The sequence below is a fragment of the Oratosquilla oratoria genome, chromosome 42 (assembly GCF_046742065.1).
Source record: "Oratosquilla oratoria isolate Oo_2021 chromosome 42, ASM4674206v1, whole genome shotgun sequence".
In the NCBI taxonomy this organism is placed as follows: domain Eukaryota; kingdom Metazoa; phylum Arthropoda; class Malacostraca; order Stomatopoda; family Squillidae; genus Oratosquilla; species Oratosquilla oratoria.
In genome coordinates this window covers 25,949,000-25,972,178 of record NC_134818.1, presented here as the reverse complement: position 1 = coordinate 25,972,178, position 23,179 = coordinate 25,949,000, and the positions used below count along the sequence as shown (strand labels likewise).

The 23,179-nt window shown below is 39.7% G+C and overlaps 3 protein-coding genes across 8 annotated transcripts in view; 2 read left to right on the top strand and 1 right to left on the bottom strand.

The window, feature by feature from the left end:
* LOC143021487 (CD109 antigen-like) overlaps nt 1–23,179 on the bottom strand; it is a 689,873-nt gene that overhangs the window by 52,397 nt on the left and 614,297 nt on the right. The window lies entirely within an intron of this gene.
* LOC143021485 (sulfotransferase 1C2-like) lies at nt 339–14,532 on the top strand. Of its 3 annotated transcripts, none has more exons than XM_076179025.1 (8): nt 339–358; nt 11,718–11,913; nt 12,200–12,345; nt 12,602–12,812; nt 13,073–13,199; nt 13,492–13,658; nt 13,894–14,020; nt 14,309–14,532. In XM_076179025.1, exons 2-8 carry the CDS (start codon nt 11,740–11,742, stop codon nt 14,419–14,421), a joined length of 1,065 nt encoding a protein of 354 aa, XP_076035140.1. In that variant the 5' UTR covers nt 339–358; nt 11,718–11,739; the 3' UTR covers nt 14,422–14,532. The 3 variants fall into 3 exon arrangements, with proteins under 3 accessions (XP_076035140.1, XP_076035141.1, XP_076035139.1); XM_076179026.1 differs by lacking the exon at nt 339–358 and adding an exon at nt 1,030–1,182 and having other exon boundaries at nt 12,656–12,812; XM_076179024.1 differs by lacking the exon at nt 339–358 and adding an exon at nt 1,030–1,182.
* LOC143021359 (uncharacterized) overlaps nt 16,608–23,179 on the top strand; it is a 31,584-nt gene continuing 25,012 nt past the window's right edge. Inside the window, exons 1-8 of the mRNA XM_076178795.1 lie at nt 16,608–16,636; nt 20,178–20,373; nt 20,656–20,801; nt 21,054–21,264; nt 21,782–21,908; nt 22,199–22,365; nt 22,565–22,691; nt 22,980–23,089. Of these exons, the coding sequence (XP_076034910.1) occupies nt 16,623–16,636; nt 20,178–20,373; nt 20,656–20,801; nt 21,054–21,264; nt 21,782–21,908; nt 22,199–22,365; nt 22,565–22,691; nt 22,980–23,089 (1,098 nt within the window). The 5' untranslated portion in view covers nt 16,608–16,622. The remainder of the gene's footprint in view (nt 16,637–20,177; nt 20,374–20,655; nt 20,802–21,053; nt 21,265–21,781; nt 21,909–22,198; nt 22,366–22,564; nt 22,692–22,979; nt 23,090–23,179) is intronic.

The window sequence follows — 23,179 nt, the reverse complement described above, 5'->3', positions numbered from 1 at the left end:
AACTTGATTGGTGTTAGCACGATAATAGGTGGGGCACATTTGTCACGAAACGAGTAATAATAGGAAAAAAAAAAATAGGCCGACATTCGCACAACCCTAGCTCGATGGTTGGCGAATCATACACGCACATACACTATGTAATATATATATATATACGAGAACGTATACATATGTACGTGTACATGTCTTTCATCGTTAACATACGCAATAGTTCGAAAACATAAATTTTACCAAAACGTGGCAGCTCGTCCTCAGGCTAATAGTCCATAACCAACTCGACTCGCATTACCGAGGCGAGGGATTGAGAAGCACAGGGAGACAGACTACGCCAATTTTACTCGAGTGGCTCTTTCAGAAGGTTTGTAGTAGCTTTTGAATTCGTGTGTCTGTAGCAATTACGTGTGGGCGATTTGAAGTACGGAATTTTGGTACAGATTCGCCCAAACACAATAGTGGTCAGGGATATATAGCTTGCAAGGTCATTTGGGTGTTTGGTTAGCGCTGTGTGATTTACTGTACAAGATGCAAGGAAACGAAGAACTGTTTATCCTACTATAAAAGGAGCCATAGTTACTATTATTGCTAGCAGAACCAGTCCCACTATGCAATACTACTGAAGGTACTATTACTATTGTGAAAGTTGAACATCTTTGCAGACAATCGACAAATTCTTAGATTTATTTTGATAACTTGCATCATGAATACGGGATGAGTGTCGTTCATATGTACTGAATTTTACTTGGACCATAATTGTTAGTTTTACAAAAGCAATCTTAAGCTGTAGAATAAAAAAGATACAGTAAAAGAACGAAAACCTGTCGATCACAGCCTGGAGCAAGAACTAATATGCGACATCTTGCCTCACTACAGCAAAATAAGGAGTCGCCAAAACATCCTTGGATGTGTGATGATAAGATCCCTATGAGGAAATGTACTATCACTTCATGGTGATGTGTAAAGCAAAGGCACAAGAGACGAACGGCCTTGAGAGTAAATGATTAGCCTGAACTGACAACTGTTTTGACGTTCACCTTGGTGTACGATGAGTTTTATTTTAGTGAACTGAGCAGCAATAGATCACGCATTGCATCAGAATCGTGCGGTGTCACCGGTATATCTTGTCAATGTGATATTACCTGACATAGAACTTTATACAGGTAGACATCGGAAAACGATAAAAAGGTAACGTATAACTTTAGAACCTTTCTTATACGAGTAACACACCAATGGACTTGTTTAGACTCGTGTGAATCTTTAAGAGTTGGTGTTATGGACTACCTTGGACAGATCACCATCTCACGCGGGATCGGTTTTGTGGAAGGGGAAGAGAAGTCTGTGGGAAATGAAACGATAGTAGTGTATAAAAGGTGGCTATTGCCACTGAGCACTTTTAAGGGATATTTATTAAGACTTGTATTGTGGTGTTTTAATTCGCTCGTTGTTAGAGTGGTCTTTATATCTACTGGTCACTGACATTCGCCTATGGACTGCCTGGTCTCTGGCTCCTCTCCCAGTAAATCCTCTCTTGTGATTGGAGGTCTCTGTTGTTCATTGTGGGTAGGTAACTCGCCATTAGTTGATTGTAGTATATGACCGAGCTGGGTGGGTTATTGGGATACGAGTGGTCGGTTCCTCTGCCATGCTGTGTTGTGATCTATCCTTGTGTTGCGGCTCGGGCAGCCAGAGTCCATTCGTCCACATCAGGTCTCCGTATTTATGTTTTTTCTTTTACTTTTCCGTGGTTCGCGGGGCTGATACCCGCCTGGACCTCATCCTTACAGGTGGCCAGGAACAGTTCATACATGAACAAAGGAGACGTTGTCTGGTGGGGCCATTTATTCGTAGTTTTACAAGTAGTTTCTTTTCTTACTTTGTTCACAGTATGTTATATATAGGTCTACTTGTCTATCTTCATACATTGTATGATGATATTGTGTTATCAGTGGACAATTCTCTATTTGTTTTTCACTGATTCATATATAAAAGTTCGTCTCATAGTTTAAGCCTTGTTTATAATGGTCATGTGTGTTGTGTACGACTTATGTTATTTCATAGCTTGCCTTTTAGGGACTCAATTTTTGTTCATCAAACTAATCTAAATTCTAAAAATCATTTGTGATAGCACATCTTTTTTCTCTTTCGAGAAGATTTGAAGATTTCACTAGACAGGGGCTTGGTATCGCTCTCTTTCTCAGACAGGTTCAAAGCCGTGATAGTGGCGACTGTAGCCAGGATTTGTAGATTTGTCTATTTTTTTTTTAGCAAGTGATTGAAGCAAAGTTTTAGCGTCTGTATGATAAGAGAGCAATAGTAGGAAGAAAAAATACAAAAACAAATTAAAAAAAAATGTATATTGCCAGGAAAAGGGCAATCCCCCCCCCAAAAAAAAAGAAGAAAGATTTGTTAAATTTAGGGACCTACGAGTTAAAATTAGGGTATTAGTAATAAATCAGTAAACTTAACCAGTACTGGTTGGATATTGGATGCATGTTATTGTGAGGTAAAAATCTACCCGGTAGCATGCAACTGTCCCTTTAGGGTCTATATAGGGCGCCCCTATGGACCAGAGCCACAGATCATTTTGTCTGTGTTAAGGGAAATATCTACTCATAGATAAATGATGCTACTTTATTGTACTAAGATTGTCCCTTCGTTATGCTGTCCCCCAACTCTTAATTCTGTCCTGTGCCACTTCTCTAAATATATATTTCTATTTTCGCTAAACCCAGTAGTATGGGAGAAAGAATACTCCCTTCGAGTGTTCCCACTTGGGTTGTAAAAGGCGACTAAAACAGAACAGAGGATAATACTAGGAATCCTACTGTCTTTAGTTATAAAGGATATCTTCCTAAAAATAAAATCGAGGCATAGGAGTGGGAGGAGTTTTCCAACCAAAACCCTAAGGATTGTGTTTTTAATATGCGTGGGTGTGGTACAGATGTAAGTAATAGGGAAGAGATAGGTAGTATGTTTGTGAGAAGGGTGAAATTGGGAAGGGAGATATGGGTCTGGTAGTGAGTAGAGAAGAGTGGAGAGTAAAGGGAAAGTTTTTGGATATATTTAGATGTGTGCATAGAGGGTTTAGGGAGAAATGTCAATGTAGTGATATTGGGAGATCTTCATACTTAAGTAGGAGATGAACCAGTAGATGGAGTGGATGGGAAGTTTGGAGTGCTAGAAAAAAATCGTAGTGGAGAGTTGATGGTGGAGATGTGTTTAGAAAGAGATATGGTGATAGGTAACACAGTGTTTAGGAAGAAAGTCAAACATAAGTACAAATGTGAGATGGTGGTGGAAGGACGGGTGGCTAATAAGGTTTTAATGGACTATATAGTGGTATCCATGAGAAGAATAGAAAGATTTTTGGATGTACATGTTCTTAAGAGAGAAACTGGGGGAATATAAAATAATTTTTTGGTGGAATGTATGCTGAGACTGGAGGATAGATGGAGAAAGAGGAAAAGAATAGAATGTAGGAAGGTGCTAAGATGAAACTGCTTAAATAAGAAGGAAATAGAGGAGTACAAGAAGAAGTTGAGAGAAGAGTGGAAGTAAATGCTGAAGGAATGGATATCGAATTCAGATACAGTATCTGAATGCTTGGGATGAATCAGGATACTGCCGTTAAGACATTAAGTTCAGACTGTTATTTCACTTTTGTAAACTGTACTCGGTTTGCATTCAGAAATAAACGTGGAAACATTAATTATTTATAAAAAGAAATTCTCATATCAGAACTTTATAGTGCAAAGAGTTTGCATCAAATATGAACGTGAGCTTAAAACTAATGAAACACTTTTTATCCACATAATCAACAACAACAATAAACAACCAATAACAACCAGCAACAATTAACGAACAACAACAACAATAACAGTAAACAAGATCAACAAACAACAACAATGAATAAAATCAACTTATAACAACAACAATAAAAACATCATCAAGAGAAACACAGGTCTGCAATAGGGGGAAAGCAAAGGAGAGTAGCCCTATTTGAAGTCTGTGTCAATAAAGGTGAAAGCATGTGAGGAAGTATTTATTGGTACGACGTTTCGCCGTGTCGTGCTTTATTAATTACATGTACTTGATGAAGCTCGGACGAGCGAAGCATTGTACTAATGACTTAATCCACATATGAGGCCTCCAGAAACAGAGGGGCATCCCCGCCACTTTTACTGTTTTCAATTCAGGCACAATGGGAGAGACAAAGGCCAATTCCGCTCTCTAGTGGGTCTTTAAAAAGGTTCGTGCGAGTTTGTATTAGTTAAGTGAAGACGACTTGAAGTGTGGGGTGCAAATCCATGGAAACGCAAGCAGCGGTCAGGCGTTAAGCAACTTGCAAGCTCGACTGTGTATTTGGATAGTGAACTGTAACTTATGTATTACAAAGCAGTTAAAATCCGTATGTCCTAGTAAATAAAGCTTTAGAGCCATACTAACTATTGCTTGCTCTATTGCTGCTGCTGCTACTACTACTACAACTACTACTCTTACTACTACAACTACTACTCTTACTACTACTACTACTACTACTACTACTACTACTACTACTACTACTACTACTACTACTACTACTACTCTTACTACTACTACTACTACTACTACTACTACTACTCTTACTACTACTACTACTCTTACTACTACTACTACTCTTACTACTACTACTCTTACTACTACTGCTACTCTTACTACTACTGCTACTCTTACTACTACTGCTACTCTTACTACTACTACTACTCTTACTACTACTACTACTCTTACTACTACTCTTACTACTACTCTTAGTACTACTCTTAGTACTACTCTTAGTACTACTCTTACTACTCCTCTTACTACTACTGCTACTCTTACTACTACTACTCTTACTACTACTACTCTTACTACTGTGAAAATGGTTATTCGACCAACTTTGTCTGTGGTTCTCGGGGTTATAGGTAATAATTTTCCATCTTTAGAGTTGCCTAGAAATTCTTCATAATTTTCCATCCACCCACTCACCCATCCACACCCACATACACTCCCGCCCATACACACACCCGCCCATCCACCCATCCATCCACCCACCCATCTGCTACTTCCGCCCGTCCACCCATTCATCTTTTCCCCCACCAACCTACCCATTCATGCTTCCATCCACCCACCCATTTATTCTTCCACCTACCCACCCATTCATTCTTCCACCCACCCACCCATTCATTCTTCCACCCACCCACCCATTCATTCTTCCACCCACCCACCCATTCATTCTTCCACCCATCCACCATGTAGAACCAACATAAAGAAACTGGAGTAGTCTCGTACAATCTGCTCAAAACTCACCTTGATAGATTACGAGGGAAAAATCCTATGCACAAGAAGCAAAAGATAAAGCCCTCCTGAAGGCCTCCTCCAAATTGAGACACACACACACACACACACACACACACACACACACACACACACACACACACACACACACACACACACACACACACACACACACACACACACACACACACACACACTTACACACACACTTACACACACACACACACACACACACACACACACACACACACACACACACACACACACACACACACACACACACACACACACACACACACACACTTATACATAATAATAATAATATCCCTATGAGGATATGTACTATTACTTTATGGTGATATGTAAAGGATAGGCAGAGAAGACGAACAGCCTTGAGAGTAAATGATGCAGCAGAATGGACAACTGTGACCTTGGTGAACAATGACTAATTTTAATGAACTGCGCAGCAGTAGATCACGCCTTAAATCAGAATCGTTTCGTGTCACCGGTATATGATAACAATGTGATATTACCTGATATAGAACTTTATACAGGTAGATATGGGAAGACGATAAAAAGGTAACATGTAATTTTAGAACCTTTCTTATACGAGTAACACACCAATGGACTAGTTTATATTCGTATGAATCTTTAGGGTTGGTGTTATGGACTATGGAGTACCTTGGAGAGATCACCATCTCACGCGGGATTGTTTTTGTGGAAGGGGAAAAAAGTCTGTGGGAAAAAGAAGTGATTATAATGTAGTGAAGGTGGCTATTACCACTGAGCACCTTTATTGATTTATTTATTATTATTATTATTATTATTTTTTTTTTTTTTTTGGGGGGGGGGACTTGTATTGTGGTGTTTTGATTCACTCGTGGTTAGAGTGGTCTTTAAATCTACCGACCACTGACATTCGCCTATGGACTGTCTGGTCTCTGGCTGACCCCCTCTTCCTAGTTGGTCCTCTCATGTGCTCAGAGGTCGCTGTCGTTCATTGCGGGTTGGTATCTCGCCATTGGTTGATTATAGTATATGACCGAGTTGGGGTATGTGTGGTTGGAATGTAAGCTGAGACTGGAGAATAGATGGAGAAAATGGAAAAGGATGGAAGGAAGGGAGGTGCTTAGATTAACTGCTTAAATGAGAAGGAAATAGAGGAGTACAAGAAGTTAAGAGAAAAGTGAGGAAGTGAAGGACAGAGTAGAGGTAGGAGTGGAGGAGGAATGGGGATGCTTCAAGGAGGGAGTCACAAGGTGCGCAAAGATGGTGTGTGGAACAAGAAGGGTAGGAGGGAATAAAAGGAAGGGTAGTGAGTGGTGGGATGATGAAGTAAAGAAAGTTGTAGAAAAGAAGAAATGAGCAATCACGGACTGATTGCAAAATAGGAGAAAAACATAGAAGTACAAAGAAAAAATAAGAGAAATAAAACATATGACAAAGGAGGTGAAAAGAAGAGCAGATGTAAAATGAAGGGAAGAATATGACAAAAATGAAAATAATAAAAAGATGTTATGGAAGGATATTAAGAGAGGAAAGGGAGGCGAATCAAATAGAGAAGAAAATGTAAAAGGTGCAGATGGAGAGATGATAACGGTGGAGACGGCGGTAAGAGGAAGATGAGAAGAGTATCTTACGGAGTTACTAAATGTGGAGGATAGAGAAGTAACGGTAGTTACAGTGGGAGGCACTAAAAATGACCGTAATGGACGAGAAAAATGAGAGAGTAATAAGAAAAAATGAGGTGAAAACAGTTATTATAATGATATCAGGCAAGGCACCTGGGTTAGATGGGTGTCATGCGGAGTGCCAGAAAAAGAAAGGTACAGTAATGGTGAGGTTTAATATTTGGCTAAAAGTGGGTAGAGTGTCGGAGGACTGGAGGAGTGCCTGTATAGTTCCGCTTTACAGCGGAAGAGGTGGCAAATGTGAATGTAGTAGTTTCAGAGGGATCAGTTTGTTGAGTGTAATTGGAAAGGTTTATAGGAGGGTTTTGATTGAGGGGATTGCGAGAGGAACAGAGGGAGTAATTGGTGAGGAACGGAGTGGGTTTAAGGTAGGGGTTACGTGGATCAAAATTTTGTGGTAGGGCAGAGATGTGAGAAAACTTTAGTGAAGGGTCAGGATGTTTTTTGGGCGTTTATGGATTTGGAAAAGGCTTATGACAAGGTAGATAGGAAAGTACTGTGGGAAGTTTTGCAGATATATGGGATTGAAGGAAATATGTTAAGGGCAGTCAAGATTTTTTTACGTTAGTAGCGACACTGCCTCTGACCCAGGGCAGTGGACAGGATGCAGGGATGACCCGTCATCCAGGAGGTGCCAAGATAATAGGGAGGGAGGAGGGTGGAGGGGAGTGGAATATATAGGAAATGGAATGGGTGGAAGTGGTTTCTATGCCTTTTTCTTTTTGGCTACCCCCCGTGTAGGGGGAAAAAGCCTTTGGTATATGTATGTATGAGTAGTAGAGTCCGTGTTAGAAAGGGAAATGGAGAGAGTAGTTTGAGATAAAGGTGGGATTTTCTCAGGGATGTGTCATGTCATGGTTGCTCATTGTACAAATGGATGGGGTGGTAAGGGAAGTAAATGCAAGGGTAACGAACAAGGGGTTGGAGAGGGTTAAAGAAAATGGAGAAATGTGGTAGATAAGCCAGTTGTTGTTTGCTGACGACACTGCGCTTGTAGCAGGATCAGAGGACCAATTGAGGAAGTCAGTGACGAAGCTTGGGAAGGTGTGTGAGACGAGAAAGTAGGAGGTAAATGTAAGTAAATGTAAGGTGATGAGATGTACAAATGGAGAGGATGGGAGCAATTTGGAAGTGAATATTAAAGGAGAGAGGTTGCAGGAAGTGGATCGCTTTAGATACTTGGGGACAAATGTGGTGGGAAAGGGAGGAGTGGAGGTGGAGGTAGACTGTAGATTGAGAGAAATAAGTGCCTTGGGGATTCAAACTTGTAATGAGAAATAGACATTTGGGAATGGCTGCCAAAAGGAGATTGTATGAATGAGTGACTGTGCCGACAGCACTTTATGGGGCAGAAACATGGAACATAAGACAGGAAGAGAGGAAGAGTTTAAATGTGTTTGAGATGAAATGTCTGAGAAGTATGGTAGCGGTTACAAGGTTGGATAGAGTTAAAATGAGGAGATGAGAAGGAAGGTGGGGGTGGAGAAGGAATTGAGAGAGAGGGTTGATGAAAGAGTATTGTGATGGTTTGAACACATAGAAAGATTGAGTGAAGAAAAATTAGTAAAAGAAATGTGGAAGGCAGAGGTGGATAGGATGAAGATGAGGGGGCGACTGAATATGAGATGGATGGATGGGATAAAACGGGCGTTGAAGAAGAGGGGAATGTCCGTTGAGGAAGGAAAGGAGAAGGCAGAATATAGGGGTGAATGGAGAATGTTTGTGTACTGATGATGCTGTGATGAATGGAAGGGAGTGGGTGGGGGTTGTGGTTTTAAGAAGTTGTTATGTGTGAATAATATTTTAACGCAGCCCAAAGAAATTTCTCCCCTGTCTTCAATATTTCTACATGAGGGGACGGAGGGGGAGGGGTCGCCTATTACATGATGCGGCCTTGCTGTGGATGTGCTGTATATTGCTGCATTACTTTTGATCAAGGGTAATGGGCGAGATGCAGGGATGAGCCGTCATCAAGGAGAAATTAAGCTAAGAGGGAGGGAAGGAGGGGTGGTGAATGGGAGTGGAGTGGGTGAGGATGAAATAGGTAGGGGTGGAATTATGCCTATTGAGTTTGGCTATCTCCCTTTAAAGGGGGAAAAAGCCCATGGTATATGTATGTATTATTGATGCTTCGAGTTTCAATGACTGGAGTACTATATTGGCTGGGAAAGGTCCTCGGGTCCTCCCAAAGATCTGCGTGAGAAACTCTGGAGTCTTCCCTGTGTTGTATCAATGCGGAACAGTCTATAAATCCCAGGCTTATAGTGGTGGGAATAAGAACATAACATAAGAATGAATGAGACTGCAAGAGACCATAAGGCCTACACTAAGCAGCTCCGTACCCATCACCACTTGTCATCCCCATCCATAAAGTTGTCTAATCGTTTCTTAAAACAACTGATAGCTTCAGCGCTTACTGCATGGTTACTAAGTTCATTCCATTAGTCAACCACCCTATTAGTAAACCAATTCTTGCCTATTTCCTTCTTAAATCTAAATTTGTCCAGTTTATAACCATTACTGCGAGTCCTGCCCTGTTGTTTTAATATGATGACCTTGTTTGCATCACCCTTGTTAAAGCCTCTGATCCACTTGAACACCTCTATTAGATCTCCCCTCACTCTGCGTCTTTCCAGAGAGTGTAAGGTAAGGTGCCTAAGCCTCTCTTCATAAGGCAAATTTCTGAGTCCATGTATCATTTTGGTCATTCTTCTCTGTACTGATTCTAGTGAACTGATGTCCATTCTGTAGGACGGAGACCAAAACTGTACCGCATAGTCAAGGATGGGTATAACTATCGCGAGATAGAGTTGAATAATTACCTCTGCACTTCTATTCGTTACCGTCCTAGCATTGAAACATAATGCTCTGTTAGCTTTATTCCTGGCGCCAATGCACTGTTTCCTGGTTTAAATGTCGCACTCAGTTTTCTCTAAAAGCGTGATATCTAAGCTGTATCTATTTTCGGGGTTGTGTAGCCCTACGTTTAACACGCTACATTTAGAGATATCAAAGTTCATTTGCCATTTCACCGACCATGCGAACAATTTGTTAAGATCATCCTGCAGAATCTCTGCGTCGTCTCCTGACCTAATTAGGCGTTCTGTTTTAGTGTCGTCCGCAAACTTACTAACATCACTATTTATCCCGTCGTCTAAGTCGTTTATATACACAATGAACAACAAGGGACCCAAAACCGAGCCCTGGGGGACTCCACTAGTAACATTGCCCCACCTAGATTTTACTCCATTTATTTTTTTTTTATACTAATCCAAGCTCTAATCAATTCTAACACTTTTCCTCCTTGGGCTTTGATTTTATTTAGTAGTCGCTGGTGTGGCACCTTGTCGAACGCTTTGCTAAAGTCAAGGTAAATAACATTGTAATTATCATTGTTATCTGACGCCTTATATACTTTAGTGTAAAAGGATAGAAGATTAGTCACACATGACTTACCCTTGGAGAAACCATGCTGTGAATCACGAATTAAATTATGTCTTTCGATGTGTTCTCTGAGTCTATTTACTATTACTGATTCAAGCATTTTTTCTATAACCGATGTAAAACTGATTGGCCTGTAGTTGCATATAGACGATCCATCTCCCTTCTTAAAAACAGGAACAACGTTTGCTTGCTTCCAAGCAGTAGGCACAAAACCAGTGTCTACTCATATATTAAATATTTCAGTTAACTGGTCGTAGATTTCAAATTTAAACTCCTTTAGCATTCTCGGAAAAATTTCGTCTGGACCCGGGGATTTTGTAGCTTTAAGTCTTTCAATCTGCTTGACTACTTCTACTTTACTAATGCTAATATCAGATAGACTACTTTCTTCATCCCCTCTGAAAATCGGATCGCACTCAGGTACTTTAAGCTTTCATTGGTAAACACCGATGGATAATAATTGTTAAACTCCTCACTCATTTCCCCCCCCTATTCTATCATGACATTTTCATCGTTTTGAATTGGTCCTATTCTTTCTTTATTTTTTGTTCTATAGATATGAAAGAAACCCTTTGGATTGGATCTTCCTTGACTGGCAACCTTAATTTCATAATTACGTTTCGCTGTACGTGTATTCTTTTTAACCAGCTTTGCCATTTCGTTATATCTTGATCTAAAGTGTGTTTCCCTGTTTTTTTCATTTTTAAGTAAAGTCCTCTTTTCATTCCGATCTCATGTTTCAATCTGTCCAGCATCCATTTGGGAGTATTACTATTTTTCCGTACTGACTTCAGGGGGATAAATGTATTTTGTGCATTAATAATTAAATCAGTTAGATTACTATAAATTTCATCCAAATCGCTGACCTGTCTGTTGAGCCCTCGCCCCCAAATGACCTGACCCAAGGTATGCATATCACCCTCTGTGATCCGACCCCTGGTCATGACCTGACCCCCGGTCACGCACCGAGACTCGACAATGTCCGAAACGTCCGCAATGGGAAGCAGTTTCCTGTTGTCAGCTCATCTTATGTGAAAATGTGGTGGGGATGTAGTTGACAAGGATTCTGAGACCGAGGCTCCATATTCAGATATAGGCGAATGTGTTATCGAGCTTTGAAGATAAGCGCCAGGGAGATGTTCTCTCTGATGTCTCTATCAAAAGACCATCATTTCCAGGTGTCCATCACCGGTAAGAATAAATTTCATGTAACTCTTGACACTAAGTGTTAATAGTTTCTTCCATTATAACTCAAAACCCTAATCATTTCAGTGCTGCATACATTACTAAAGACATGACAACACAGTTGAAAAGTGGACACACGGCTGAGCCCCTCAGCGATGAGGAGAGCGCAAGGATTCTGAAGGACTTCCCAGGTCAAGTTGATGGATTAGTTCGCGTGCAACCCGGTGGATGGATTCTTCCTACACCGTACCTTGAAATAGCGGACAAAATATACGACTTCAAGGTAAATTCTTTCAGTAGGTTCCAGGATTATCTTACAACATATGATCCTGAGTAAGCTTGGCTCCTGTGCAGGTTAAAGCTCATATATATATTGCACACAATTCTTCAGTTTCGATAACTGGTTTTAGACCTGTATCATTAGATCATAGTAGAACATCACCCTTGCCTAACTACAGGGACACGAACTAACAATGCGTAGAATATTTTTTTTATTTCATATAGTTTTTGGCTTAAAGTCTTGAACTCAGCTGATTATGTCGAAAATCCACCTGGTCTTTCATCGTCAGTTCCATGAGAGTGACGTGGTGGTCATGACGCATCCTAAGTGTGGCACCACCTGGACCCAGGAAATCCTCTGGAACATGGTGCACAACCCAAACATTGATAGTCCAGCAGCAGAGGAAGCTGTCAACGGAAGGAGTCCGTATCTTGAGTAAGTTTTAGTATCGTTAACTCCCTTCAATTCGATGACATATCTCAAGGATTTTTATTTTTTCATTATTATTTTTCTAAGACCAATATCAGTTAATTTCTTTGGGTCGTAGCCCATTCTATCATCTACATGAATGATAGTTCTTACTTATTTACTGTTGTCCTTCCATACATACTTATTATCAAAACTATTTTGATAATTTAGTAAGAAAGAATTTGATGATGAATTTATGACTAGGTTCGTATTAAACCCCCAGAGTAGATATGTTTTTCATGGGTAAGATGAAAGAGATGATATTGTCCGACACTAGCAACCCCATGCTCAAGCAATTCGCCGAACTCTGTCCTGGTGCTAATCCTGCAGACGGAATAGAGATTCAAAGGGTAGCTGCCATGCCAGGGATCCGCATCTTCAAAACCCACCTGACATTCCCTCTTCTTCCCCCGGACCTTCTCGACACAACAAAGGTACTCTTAAGTACAATACAGATTTGTTTTCAACAAATTAGCCGTTACCCTCAAAGCAAAGTGGTCTAGCCTTGAAAGAAGAACTCTCATTAATTTTGCCTCTTTCAACCTTTCCCCCAATCTCATTCATGAATTATATTGTTCCTTAAATTGTCATGTTTCCTAACTCCATAGAACTAAACCCCCTAAAGTAATGACAAAAAAATAAGTATCCCCATACGTACATGTGCACACATACTTTTCTTTTGATAACTGAACAGGTAGTATACGTGGGTCGCAACCCAAAGGACATGTGTATCTCCTACAACCATCACTATCGCATATCCAGAACCCTAGACTTCCAAGGAGACATGGATCTGTTTGTTGATTACCTTACCAATGATGAATGTATGTTATAAAATCAAAGCTTTTTCCCAGGAATAATTTAACAAGTAATTTATAGATCACATGCATTTTTTCTATATAGTAAAAAAAATGGCTTCGGTGAAAGCAATATTCCTTAAAATGCTTATTTCCTTTGTAAGTTGATGGAGACAACCTAACTCAGTAAGGTTGGGGTATGTTTAATAAACAATATTTCAGCTCAAACCAAGCGAGTTTACTCGCTGTGTAGAAATGTCTGTACTGAATAATTATGACTATTTTTTTTCTCAGTACATGATAAATCCCACTCTTTCAGTGTTGTATGGACCTTACTGGGATCATATCAAGGAGGGTTGGAAACGTCGCGACCATCCAGGACTCTACGTCTTGTTCTTTGAGAATCTAAAAGCTGATCCCATGGCGGAGGTGAGAGAATTGGATAAATTCTTGGACACCGATCTTACAGAGGAACAAATGACAAAGGTCTGTATCAACGTGGCACAAAGAAAGTGTCCAATAATGGTTCTCATTCTTTATAGATTGAAAAGCTAGAAAATACGTATACACCACAAATGAAGATACTTGTGTGCATACACACGTATACACCACAAATGAAGAACAATAAAAATAGATAGAAATTGATAAAAGCAAATGAATGAATGAATGAATGAATAACTAAATCATTTAGAAATAGCGTAAAGATAATCTTTGATTTCAGGTCATTGAACACACAAGTTTTGACAAGATGAAAGCGCGTGACGCGTTCTTCCCCATGAACGAGGAAATGAAGAAGAAAATCATGAACCAGGAGGTGGTTCAAAAGGAAGGGGGCTTCTTCAGGAAAGGTCAGACATCGCCGCGTACCCAGTAAAGAACACAATTTCATTACCGTGATTAATAAGGTGGTGCTACCTATGGAGTCTGTTCTGCTAAAGTCGAGGTAGTTTGGTACGGCCGAGGTTCAGACTCTGGCCTGAATGGGGCCTGAAACGATCGAGATCCTGCTCAGTCTGAGATCGAATCTTGACTTAAGTGAAATCGCCTAGTGCTTGGCACAACAGTCTTTAGACCACTAATTTTTCTTAAGCGGTTGGTAGAGAAAATGTACATAATTTACTGTGGTGTCTTTCCAGGTCAAGTGGGAGACTTTAAAAACAAGTTAACTCCTGCGCAAGAGTCGAAAATCGACGCTTGGACGAAGATGAACGCTGAAGGAATGGGCATCGAATTCAAATACAGCATTTAAAAGCTTGGGTTAATCAGGATCCTGCCGTCAAGACATAAAGTTCTGACAGTCATTTCACTTGTGTAAACTGTACTTGGCTTGCATTCACAAATAAACGTGGAAACATTATTTATACAACACTCCTTTTCTCTCACATCAGAACTTTACAGTGCAAAGAGTTTGCATCAAGTATGAATGTGACCTCAAAACTAGTGAAACACATTTTTATCCACATAAAACAACAACAACAACAATAATCAACAACAAAAAACATCAACAAACAACGAACAACAACAATCAACAATAACAAACAAACGACAACAAACAACAATAAACAAAAGGAACTTATAACAACAACAACAACAACAACAACAATAACATCAACAACAAAAATACAGGTCTGCAATAGGGAGAGAGCAAAGGAGAGCAGCCCTATTTGAAGTCTAACGATGGTGGTTTGAAGGCTTAAAACTCCATTTCCAAAAACATCAAAATCATCAACAGATATGAAATTATCAGGGGGGATTATAGTTTTAGAGCTTTTTAGTAGAAAAATGGTTGATCCTTGCTTCACAGAAAAAAGAAGCTTTTGAATAATTTTTTTTGAATGGTCTTAAAGTAGAAGGATGCAGTCACTAATTTTAGGGAAGAACTGTGAATTTGAAAATAGCAAAAGATGATCAAAATGAGTGAAGGCAGGAAAAATGAAAATGCCTATGGGGTGCAGAAAGAAAAGTCTAACAAATCAAGGACCATATGAAGTCATCCCTAAAAAAGAAGAAGAAGAAGAAGAAGAAGAAAAAAGTGCTGGTCTGACAATAGGTAATGGATCATTTGTCGCGAGATAAATAAGAATGATAATGGCAAGTAAGATTAGAAATAAGAGATAATGAAAGTAAAACAGTGAAAATAATACAAATATTAAGAGAATGCCCGACGGACGCGCGCGCGCACCCCCCTCCCCACACACACACTCACACTCACAAACACACAAATACACACACACACCCGCACAAACACACACAGCTCGATGGTGTGTGAGTACCGCGGTCGACCATAAATTCAGCGATCCGAGATAGTCCCGCCCAGGGATGAAAATTTGAGTACAGCCGCACTGCGAGCTGACACACATTTTTTTTTTTTTTTTTTTTTTTTGCATAGCATTATCCACAGATCGGACCATATATGGTCTATCATTTGGGAGGCCAGTCACTGTTGATTACGAGTCCAACACGTGGTCAAAGTCCGTAGTGTCTTATACGCACGTACACACACACAAATATATGTAATCTATATAATACGAGAATATATAATATATAATACATATATAATGTGCGTGTACATGTATGTCTTCCGTTGTTCTCAGACACAAAAACACACACACGCACCATAACTTCAAAAACGTCAAATTTACCAAAACTTGGCAACTCATCCCCAAGCACGAGGGTATATGTTCTCAGGCAAATAAATAGTCCATAAAAAACTCGACTCACATTGCCCAGCGGAGGGACTGAGAACCACAGGAAGACAGACTACGCCAATTCTACTCTCAAGTGGCTCTTTCAGAAGGTTCGTAACAGCTTTTGAATTCGCATGAGTCTGTACAAATAACACGTGGCCTATTTGAAGTACGGGAATTTTTTAACGATTCACTCAAACGTAAACAGTGCTAGGGGATATACAGCTTGCAAGCTCAGCTGGGTGTTTGGTTAGTACTGTGTATTTACAGGAACCTAAGGACTGTACATCCTACTAAAATAGGAACCATAGTGACTGTTGTTGCTAGCAGAACCAGTCCTATTATTTACACTACTACTGAAAGTACTACTATTACTATTGTGAAAGTGGTTGTTTGAACAACTTTGTAGATCAAATTAACATAAAGCCTTGATTTATTTTAATAACTTACTTCACGAATACGGGATGAAAGTGTCGTTCTCACTACGTACTGAAGTTTACTTAGACCATAATTGCATGTTTTATAGAAAGTAATCTTAACCTATAGAATAAAGTAAAGATAAAAGATTGATAACCTGTCAATCACAGGCTCGAGCAGGAACGAATATGCGACCTCCCACCTCACTGTAGCAAAATAAGAAGTCGTGAAAACATTCTTAGACATTTGAGAAGATCCGTATGAGGAAATATACTTCCACTTCATGGTGATGTGTAATACAAAGGCACAAGAGACGAACAGCCTTGAGAGAAAGTGATCAACTGATATGATCACCTTGGTGTAAGTTGACTTTTATTTTAATGAAGTGCGCAGCAGTAGATTACGCCTTACCCTGAATTATGCTGTGTCAACAGTATATCTTATCAATGTGACATTACCCGATATACAAATTTATACAGGTAGACATGGAAAGACAATAAGAGTGTAACGTGTGACTAAAGAACCTTTCTTTTGTGAGTAGCACAGCTATGGACTATCTTGTCAATCTTTAGAGTAGGTGTTATAAACTATAGACTACTTTGGACAGACCACCATCTCGCGCGGGATCGGTTTTCGTGGGATGGGAAGAGAAGTCTGTAGGAAAACGAAGGAGGGGGCCATTGCCAATGAGCACTTTCAAGGATGTTATGAACTCTTGGTTGGAATGGCCTTTAAATCTGATATTCGTTGACATTAGCTTAATGAGAGTGTCTGGTCTCTGGCTGCTCCCATTCCTGGCTGGTCTTCTCCTGTGATTGGAGGTCGCTGTCGTTCACTGTGGGCTGGTGTTTCCCCAAAGTTTAATGTAGTATCTGACCGGGTTGCGTGGATCATATTGAAAGCTGCGGGCTACAAATCTACTCCAACAGTTGGAGGAAAAATAGCCCAGTGTGATAACGCCTGAAGGCGGTGTGTTTTGGTTCCACTATGCAGAGGATGGGAGCCTTGTAGGACCAACATAAAGAAACTGAGATAGTTTCACATAAGGTACTTAAGTCACCTTAAGACATTAGTGATGGCACAATATCCTATACAAATAGGCAGCAAAAATGGAGCCTAATTAAAGTAATTTCCCTTAAAATGATAATAATATGATACGTGATCCGAATGAGTGAAGGTAGAAGAAAAATGTATATAAAGAAAAAGCCTAAGGTCTCTCTCTCTCTTTCTAAAAAAAAAGAAAAAAGTAAAACTGCATCCTCAAACGCTTGACCGTTGTTGGCACGACAGTAGGTAAGGGATCATTTGTCTCAAAACAAATAAGAATAGCGAACAAGGAAAAAAAAGTAGAGTGGCTGACATTCACACACCTAGCTCCATTGTGTGGGAGTAACGCTAATTCAGTGATTCGGGTTAGTCCCGCATAGAAACGAAATTTTCAGTATAGCCGCAGTGCGAACCTGCATTCCTTTTTTTATGCGTGCAGGCGAGTGTGTGTGCGTTTTTGATTAGTTATAGCATTTACCAGTTACCCATAGATTGGGCCGTATTTGAGCCATGAGCTCTCATACGGGAGGGCAATCGCTGTCGATCACGAATCCAACGCGTAATTCAAGACCGTGGTGAATCGTATACACGAACATACACGCACATATATGTAATCTGAATAATACGAGAATATATAATACATATATAATGGGCGTATAAATGCAAGTCTTCCATTGTTCTTAGATAAAGAAAACAAATACACACACGCACCTCTAGTTCAAAAACATCAATTTTACCAAAACATATCAACTCATCCCCACGGGTGAATTTACTCCCATTACCGAGGCGAGGGATTGAGAAGCACAGGGAGACAGACTAAGCCAATTCTACTCTCAAGTGGCTCCTTCAGAAGGTTCGTAGCAGCTTTTGAATTCGTGCGAGTCTGTAGCAATTACGTGTGCTCAGGGATATATAGCTTGCAAGGTCAGTTGGGTGTTTGGTTAGCGCTGTGTGATTTACTTTATAAGATACAAGGAAACTAAGAACTGTATATCCTACAATAAAAGAGCTATAGTGACTGTTGTTGTGAGCAGAACCAGTCCTACTATATGTAACACTACTATTGTGAAAGTGGTTGTTTGAACAACTTTGTACACTACATCAACATAAAGCCTTGATTTATTTTAATAACTTAAATCACGAATACGGGATGGGTGTCGTTCATATTATGTATTTTACTTAGACCATAATTGTGTGTTTTACAAAAAGTAATCTGTTATGGGGTAAAAGAAAGATAAAAAGATGATAACTTGTCAATCACAGGCTCGAGCAAAAATGAAGTGGTAGTTGTGCACAAAAGGTGGCTATTGTCACTGAGCACTTATAAGGGATATTTTTTGGGACTCATTGTGGCGTTTTGATCTGCACGTGGTTAGAGTGTTTTTTTTTTTTTCAATCTACTGATCGCTGACATTCGCCTATGGACTGTCTGGTCTCTGGCTCCTCCCCTTCCTAATTGGTCCTCTCCTGTGCTTAGAGGTCGCTGTCGTTCACTATGGGTTGGTATCTCGCCATTGGTTGATTATAGTATATGACAGAGTTGGTGTATGAGTGGTTGGCTCCTCTGCCATGCTGTGTTGTGATGTATCTTTGTGTTGCGACTCGGGTAGACGGAGTCCATTTGTCCACATCAGATTTCTACAGTATATCTATGTTTTTTCTTTTTCTTTTCCGTGGTTCGCGAGGCTGATACCCGCCTGGACCTCAACCTCACAGGTGGCCAGGAACAGTTCATACATGAACAAAGGAGACGTTGTTTGTTGTCTGGTGGGGCCATTTATTCGTAGTTTTACCAGTAGTTTCTTTTCTTAATTTGTTCACAGTATGTTATGAATAGGTCTACTTGTCTATCTTCATACATTGTATGATGATATTGTGTTATCAGTGCACGATTCTCTATTTGTCTTTCACTGATTCATATATCAAAGTTCGTCTTATACTTTAAGCTTTGTTTATAATGGTCATGTGTGTTGTGTACGACTTATGTTATTTTATATCTTGCCTTTCAGGGACTTAATTTTTGCTAATCAAACTAATCTAAATTCTGAAGAAAAATTTTTTTTTTTACTAGCACATATTTTTCTCTTTCGAGAAGATTTGATGATTTGACTAGATAGGCCCTATCTGATAGGGGCTTGGTGTCGCCCTCTTTCTCAGAAAGGTTCAAAGCCGTGATAGTGGTGATTGTAGCCAGGATTTGTAGATTTGTCTATTTTTTTTAGCAAGTGATTGAAGCAAATTTTTAACGTCTGTATGATAGAGAGCAGTAGTAGGAAGAACAAATACAAAAAAAAAAAAAAAAAAAAAAAAAAAAAACTATTGCCAGAAAAAAGGCAACACCCCCTCCATAAAAAAATAATAAATAATAAATAAATAAATAAATAAATAAAATTTGCCAGGAAGAAAGATTTGTTAGTTTTAGGGACCTGCGAGTTAAAATTAGGGTATTAGTAATAAATCAGTAAACTTAACCAGTATTGATGGGGTATTACATGCATGTTATTGTGAGGTAAAAATCTACCCGGTAGCATGCAACTGTTCCTATAGGGCTCTATATGGGGCGCCCCTATGAACCAGAGCCACAGATCATTTTGTCTGTGTTAGGGGTAATACTCATAGATAAATGATGCTACTTATTGTACTAAGATTGTCCCTCTGTTATGCATCTTCAGATGGAGGTGAGTGTATTATCGAGTTTTGAAGATGAGCGCCAGGGAAATGTTCTCTCTGATATCTGTATCGAAAGACCATCGTTTTCAGGTATCCATCACCGGTGAGAATAAATTTCATGTAACTCTTGACACTAAGTGTTAATAGTTTCTTCCATTATAACTCAAAGCCCTAATCATTTCAGTGCTGCATACATTACTAGAGACATGACAACACAGTTGAAAAGTGGACACACGGCTGAGCCCCTCAGCGACGAGGAGAACGCAAGGATTCTGAAGGACTTCCCAGGTCATTTTGATGGATTAGTTCGCGTGCAACCCGGTGGGTGGATCCTTCGTACACCGTACCTCGAAATAGAGGACAAAATATACGACTTCAAGGTAAATTCTTTCAGTAGGTTCCAGGATTGTCCTACAATATCTGATCCGGAGTAAGCTTGGCTCCCGTGCAGGTTAAAGCTCATGTATATTACACACAATTCTTCATTACCGATAACTGGTTTTAGACCTGTATCATTAGATCATAGTAGAACATCACCCTTTCCTAACTACAGGGACACGAACTAACAATGCGTAGAATATTTTTTATTTTATATCGTCTTAGACTTAAAGTCTCGAACTCAGCTGATTATGTCGAAAATCCACTTGGTCTTTCATCGTCAGTTCCGTGAGAGTGACGTGGTGGTCATGACGCATCCTAAGTGTGGCACCACCTGGATCCAGGAAATCCTCTGGAACATGGTGCACAACCCCAACATTGACAATCCGGCAGCAAAGGAAGCTGTCAACAAAAGGAGTCCGTATCTTGAGTAAGTTTTAGTATCGTTAACTCCCTTCAATTCGATGACATATCTCAAGGATTTTTATTTTTTCATTATTATTTTTCTAAGACCAATATCAGTTAATTTCTTTGGGTCGTAGTCCATTCTGTCATCTGCACGAATGATAGTTATTACTTATTTACTTTTCTGCTTCCATGCATACTTATTATCAAAACTGTTTTAATAATCTAGTAAAAAAAAAATTAATAATTAATTTATAGTTTCGTATTAAACCCCCAGAATGGATATGTTTTCCATGGGTAAGATGAAAGAGATGGCATTGTCCGACACTGTGAACCCCATGCTCAAGCAATTCGCCGAACTCTGTCCTGGTGCCAATCCCGCAGACGGAATAGGGATTCAAATGTCGGCTGCCATGCCAGGGATCCGCATCTTCAAAACCCACCTGACATTCAATCTTCTTCCCCCGGACCTTCTCGACACAACAAAGGTACTCTTAAGTACAATACAGATTTTTTTTTCAACAAATTAGCCGTTACCCTCAAAGCAAAATGGTCTAGCCTTGAAAGAAGAACTCTCATTAATTTTGCGTCTTTTAACCTTTTCCCCTTAAACCAAACACAAATTTACCTTTGTTACTTTTGTTCATCCCTTGCGTAGCTCTCTCATAATAGTCCGTTTCTTCCACCAACCCTGGCACACATGAGATCTTGTAGTTTTATCCAAGTAACCATTACTCTTTTCTTCCGCCACTACAAATTTGTGCATCCACCAAGTATATCAGCTTTCACACATTCTCTTAACTCAACCAGATCACCCCATTTTGCCCATTACTAATGTCTTCTAGTCCCAGCTGTACCCAATCTCATTCATGAATTCTATTGTTCCTTAAATTGTCATGTTTCGTGACTCCATAGAACTAAAGCTCCTAAAGTCATGACAAAAAAGTAAGTATCCCCATACATACGTACATGTGCACACATACTTTTCTTTTGATAACTGAACAGGTAGTATACGTGGTTCGCAACCCAAAGGACATGTGTACCTCCTACTTCCATCACTGTCACATAGTCAGATTCCACGACTTCCAAGGCGACATGGATCTGTTTGTTGACTACCTGACCAATGATGAATGTATGTTATAAAATCAAAGCTTTTTCTCAGGAATAATGTAACAAGTGATTTATAGATCACAGGCATTTTTTCTATATAGTAAAAAAATTGGCTTCAGTGAAAGAAATATTCCTTAAAATGCTTATTTCCTTTGTAAGTTGATGGAGACAACCTAACTCAGTAAGGTTGGGGTATGTTTAATAAACAATATTTCAGCTCAAACCAAACGAGTTTACTCGCTGTGTAGAAATGTCTGTACTGAATAATTATGACTATTTTTTCTCAGTTCATGATAAATCCCACTCTTTCAGTGTTGTATGGACCTTACTGGAATCATATCAAGGAGAGTTGGAAACGCCGCGACCATCCAAGACTCTATGTCTTATTCTTTGAGAATCTAAAAGCTGATCCCATGGCGGAGGTGAGAGAATTGGATAAATTCTTGGGCACGAATCTTACAGAGGAACAAATGAAAAAGGTCTGTATCAACGTGGCACAAAGAAAATGTTCAATAATGGTTCCCATTCTTTATAGATTGAAAACCTAGAAAAGATGTATGCACCACGAATGAAGAATAATTAAAATAGGTAGAGAGAAATGGATAAAATCAAATGAATGCATGAATGAATAACTAAATCATTAAGAAATAACGTAAAGAGAATCTTCTTTGATTTCAGGTCATTGAACACACAAGTTTTGACAAGATGCAAGCGCGTGACGTGCACTTTCGTATTAGCGAGGAAATAGAGAAGAAAATCATGAACCAGGAGGCGATTCAAACTAAAGGCGGCTTCTTCAGGAAAGGTCAGACATCGTCGCGTACCCAGTGAAGAACACAATTTCATTATCATGATTAATAAGGTGGTGCTACCTAAGGAGCCTGTTCTGCTATAGTCAAGGTAGTTTTGTTCGGTTGAGGTTCAGACTCTGGCCTGAATGGGGCCTGAAACGATCGAGATCCTCCTCGGTCTAGGATCGAATTTTGACTTAAGTAAAATCGCCTAGTACTTGGCACAACAGTCTTTAGACCACTAATTTTTCTTAAGCGGTTGATAGAGAAAATGTACATAATTTACTGTGGTGTCTTTTCAGGTCAAGTGGGAGACTTTAAAACCATGTTAACTCCTGTGCAAGAGTCGAAAATCGACGCTTGGACGAAGATGAACGCTGAAGGAATGGACATCGAATTCAAATACAGCATTTGAAAGCTTGGGTGAATCAGGATCCTGCCGTCAAGACATAAAGTTCAGACAGTCATTTCACTTGTGTAAACTGTACTTGGCTTGCATTCA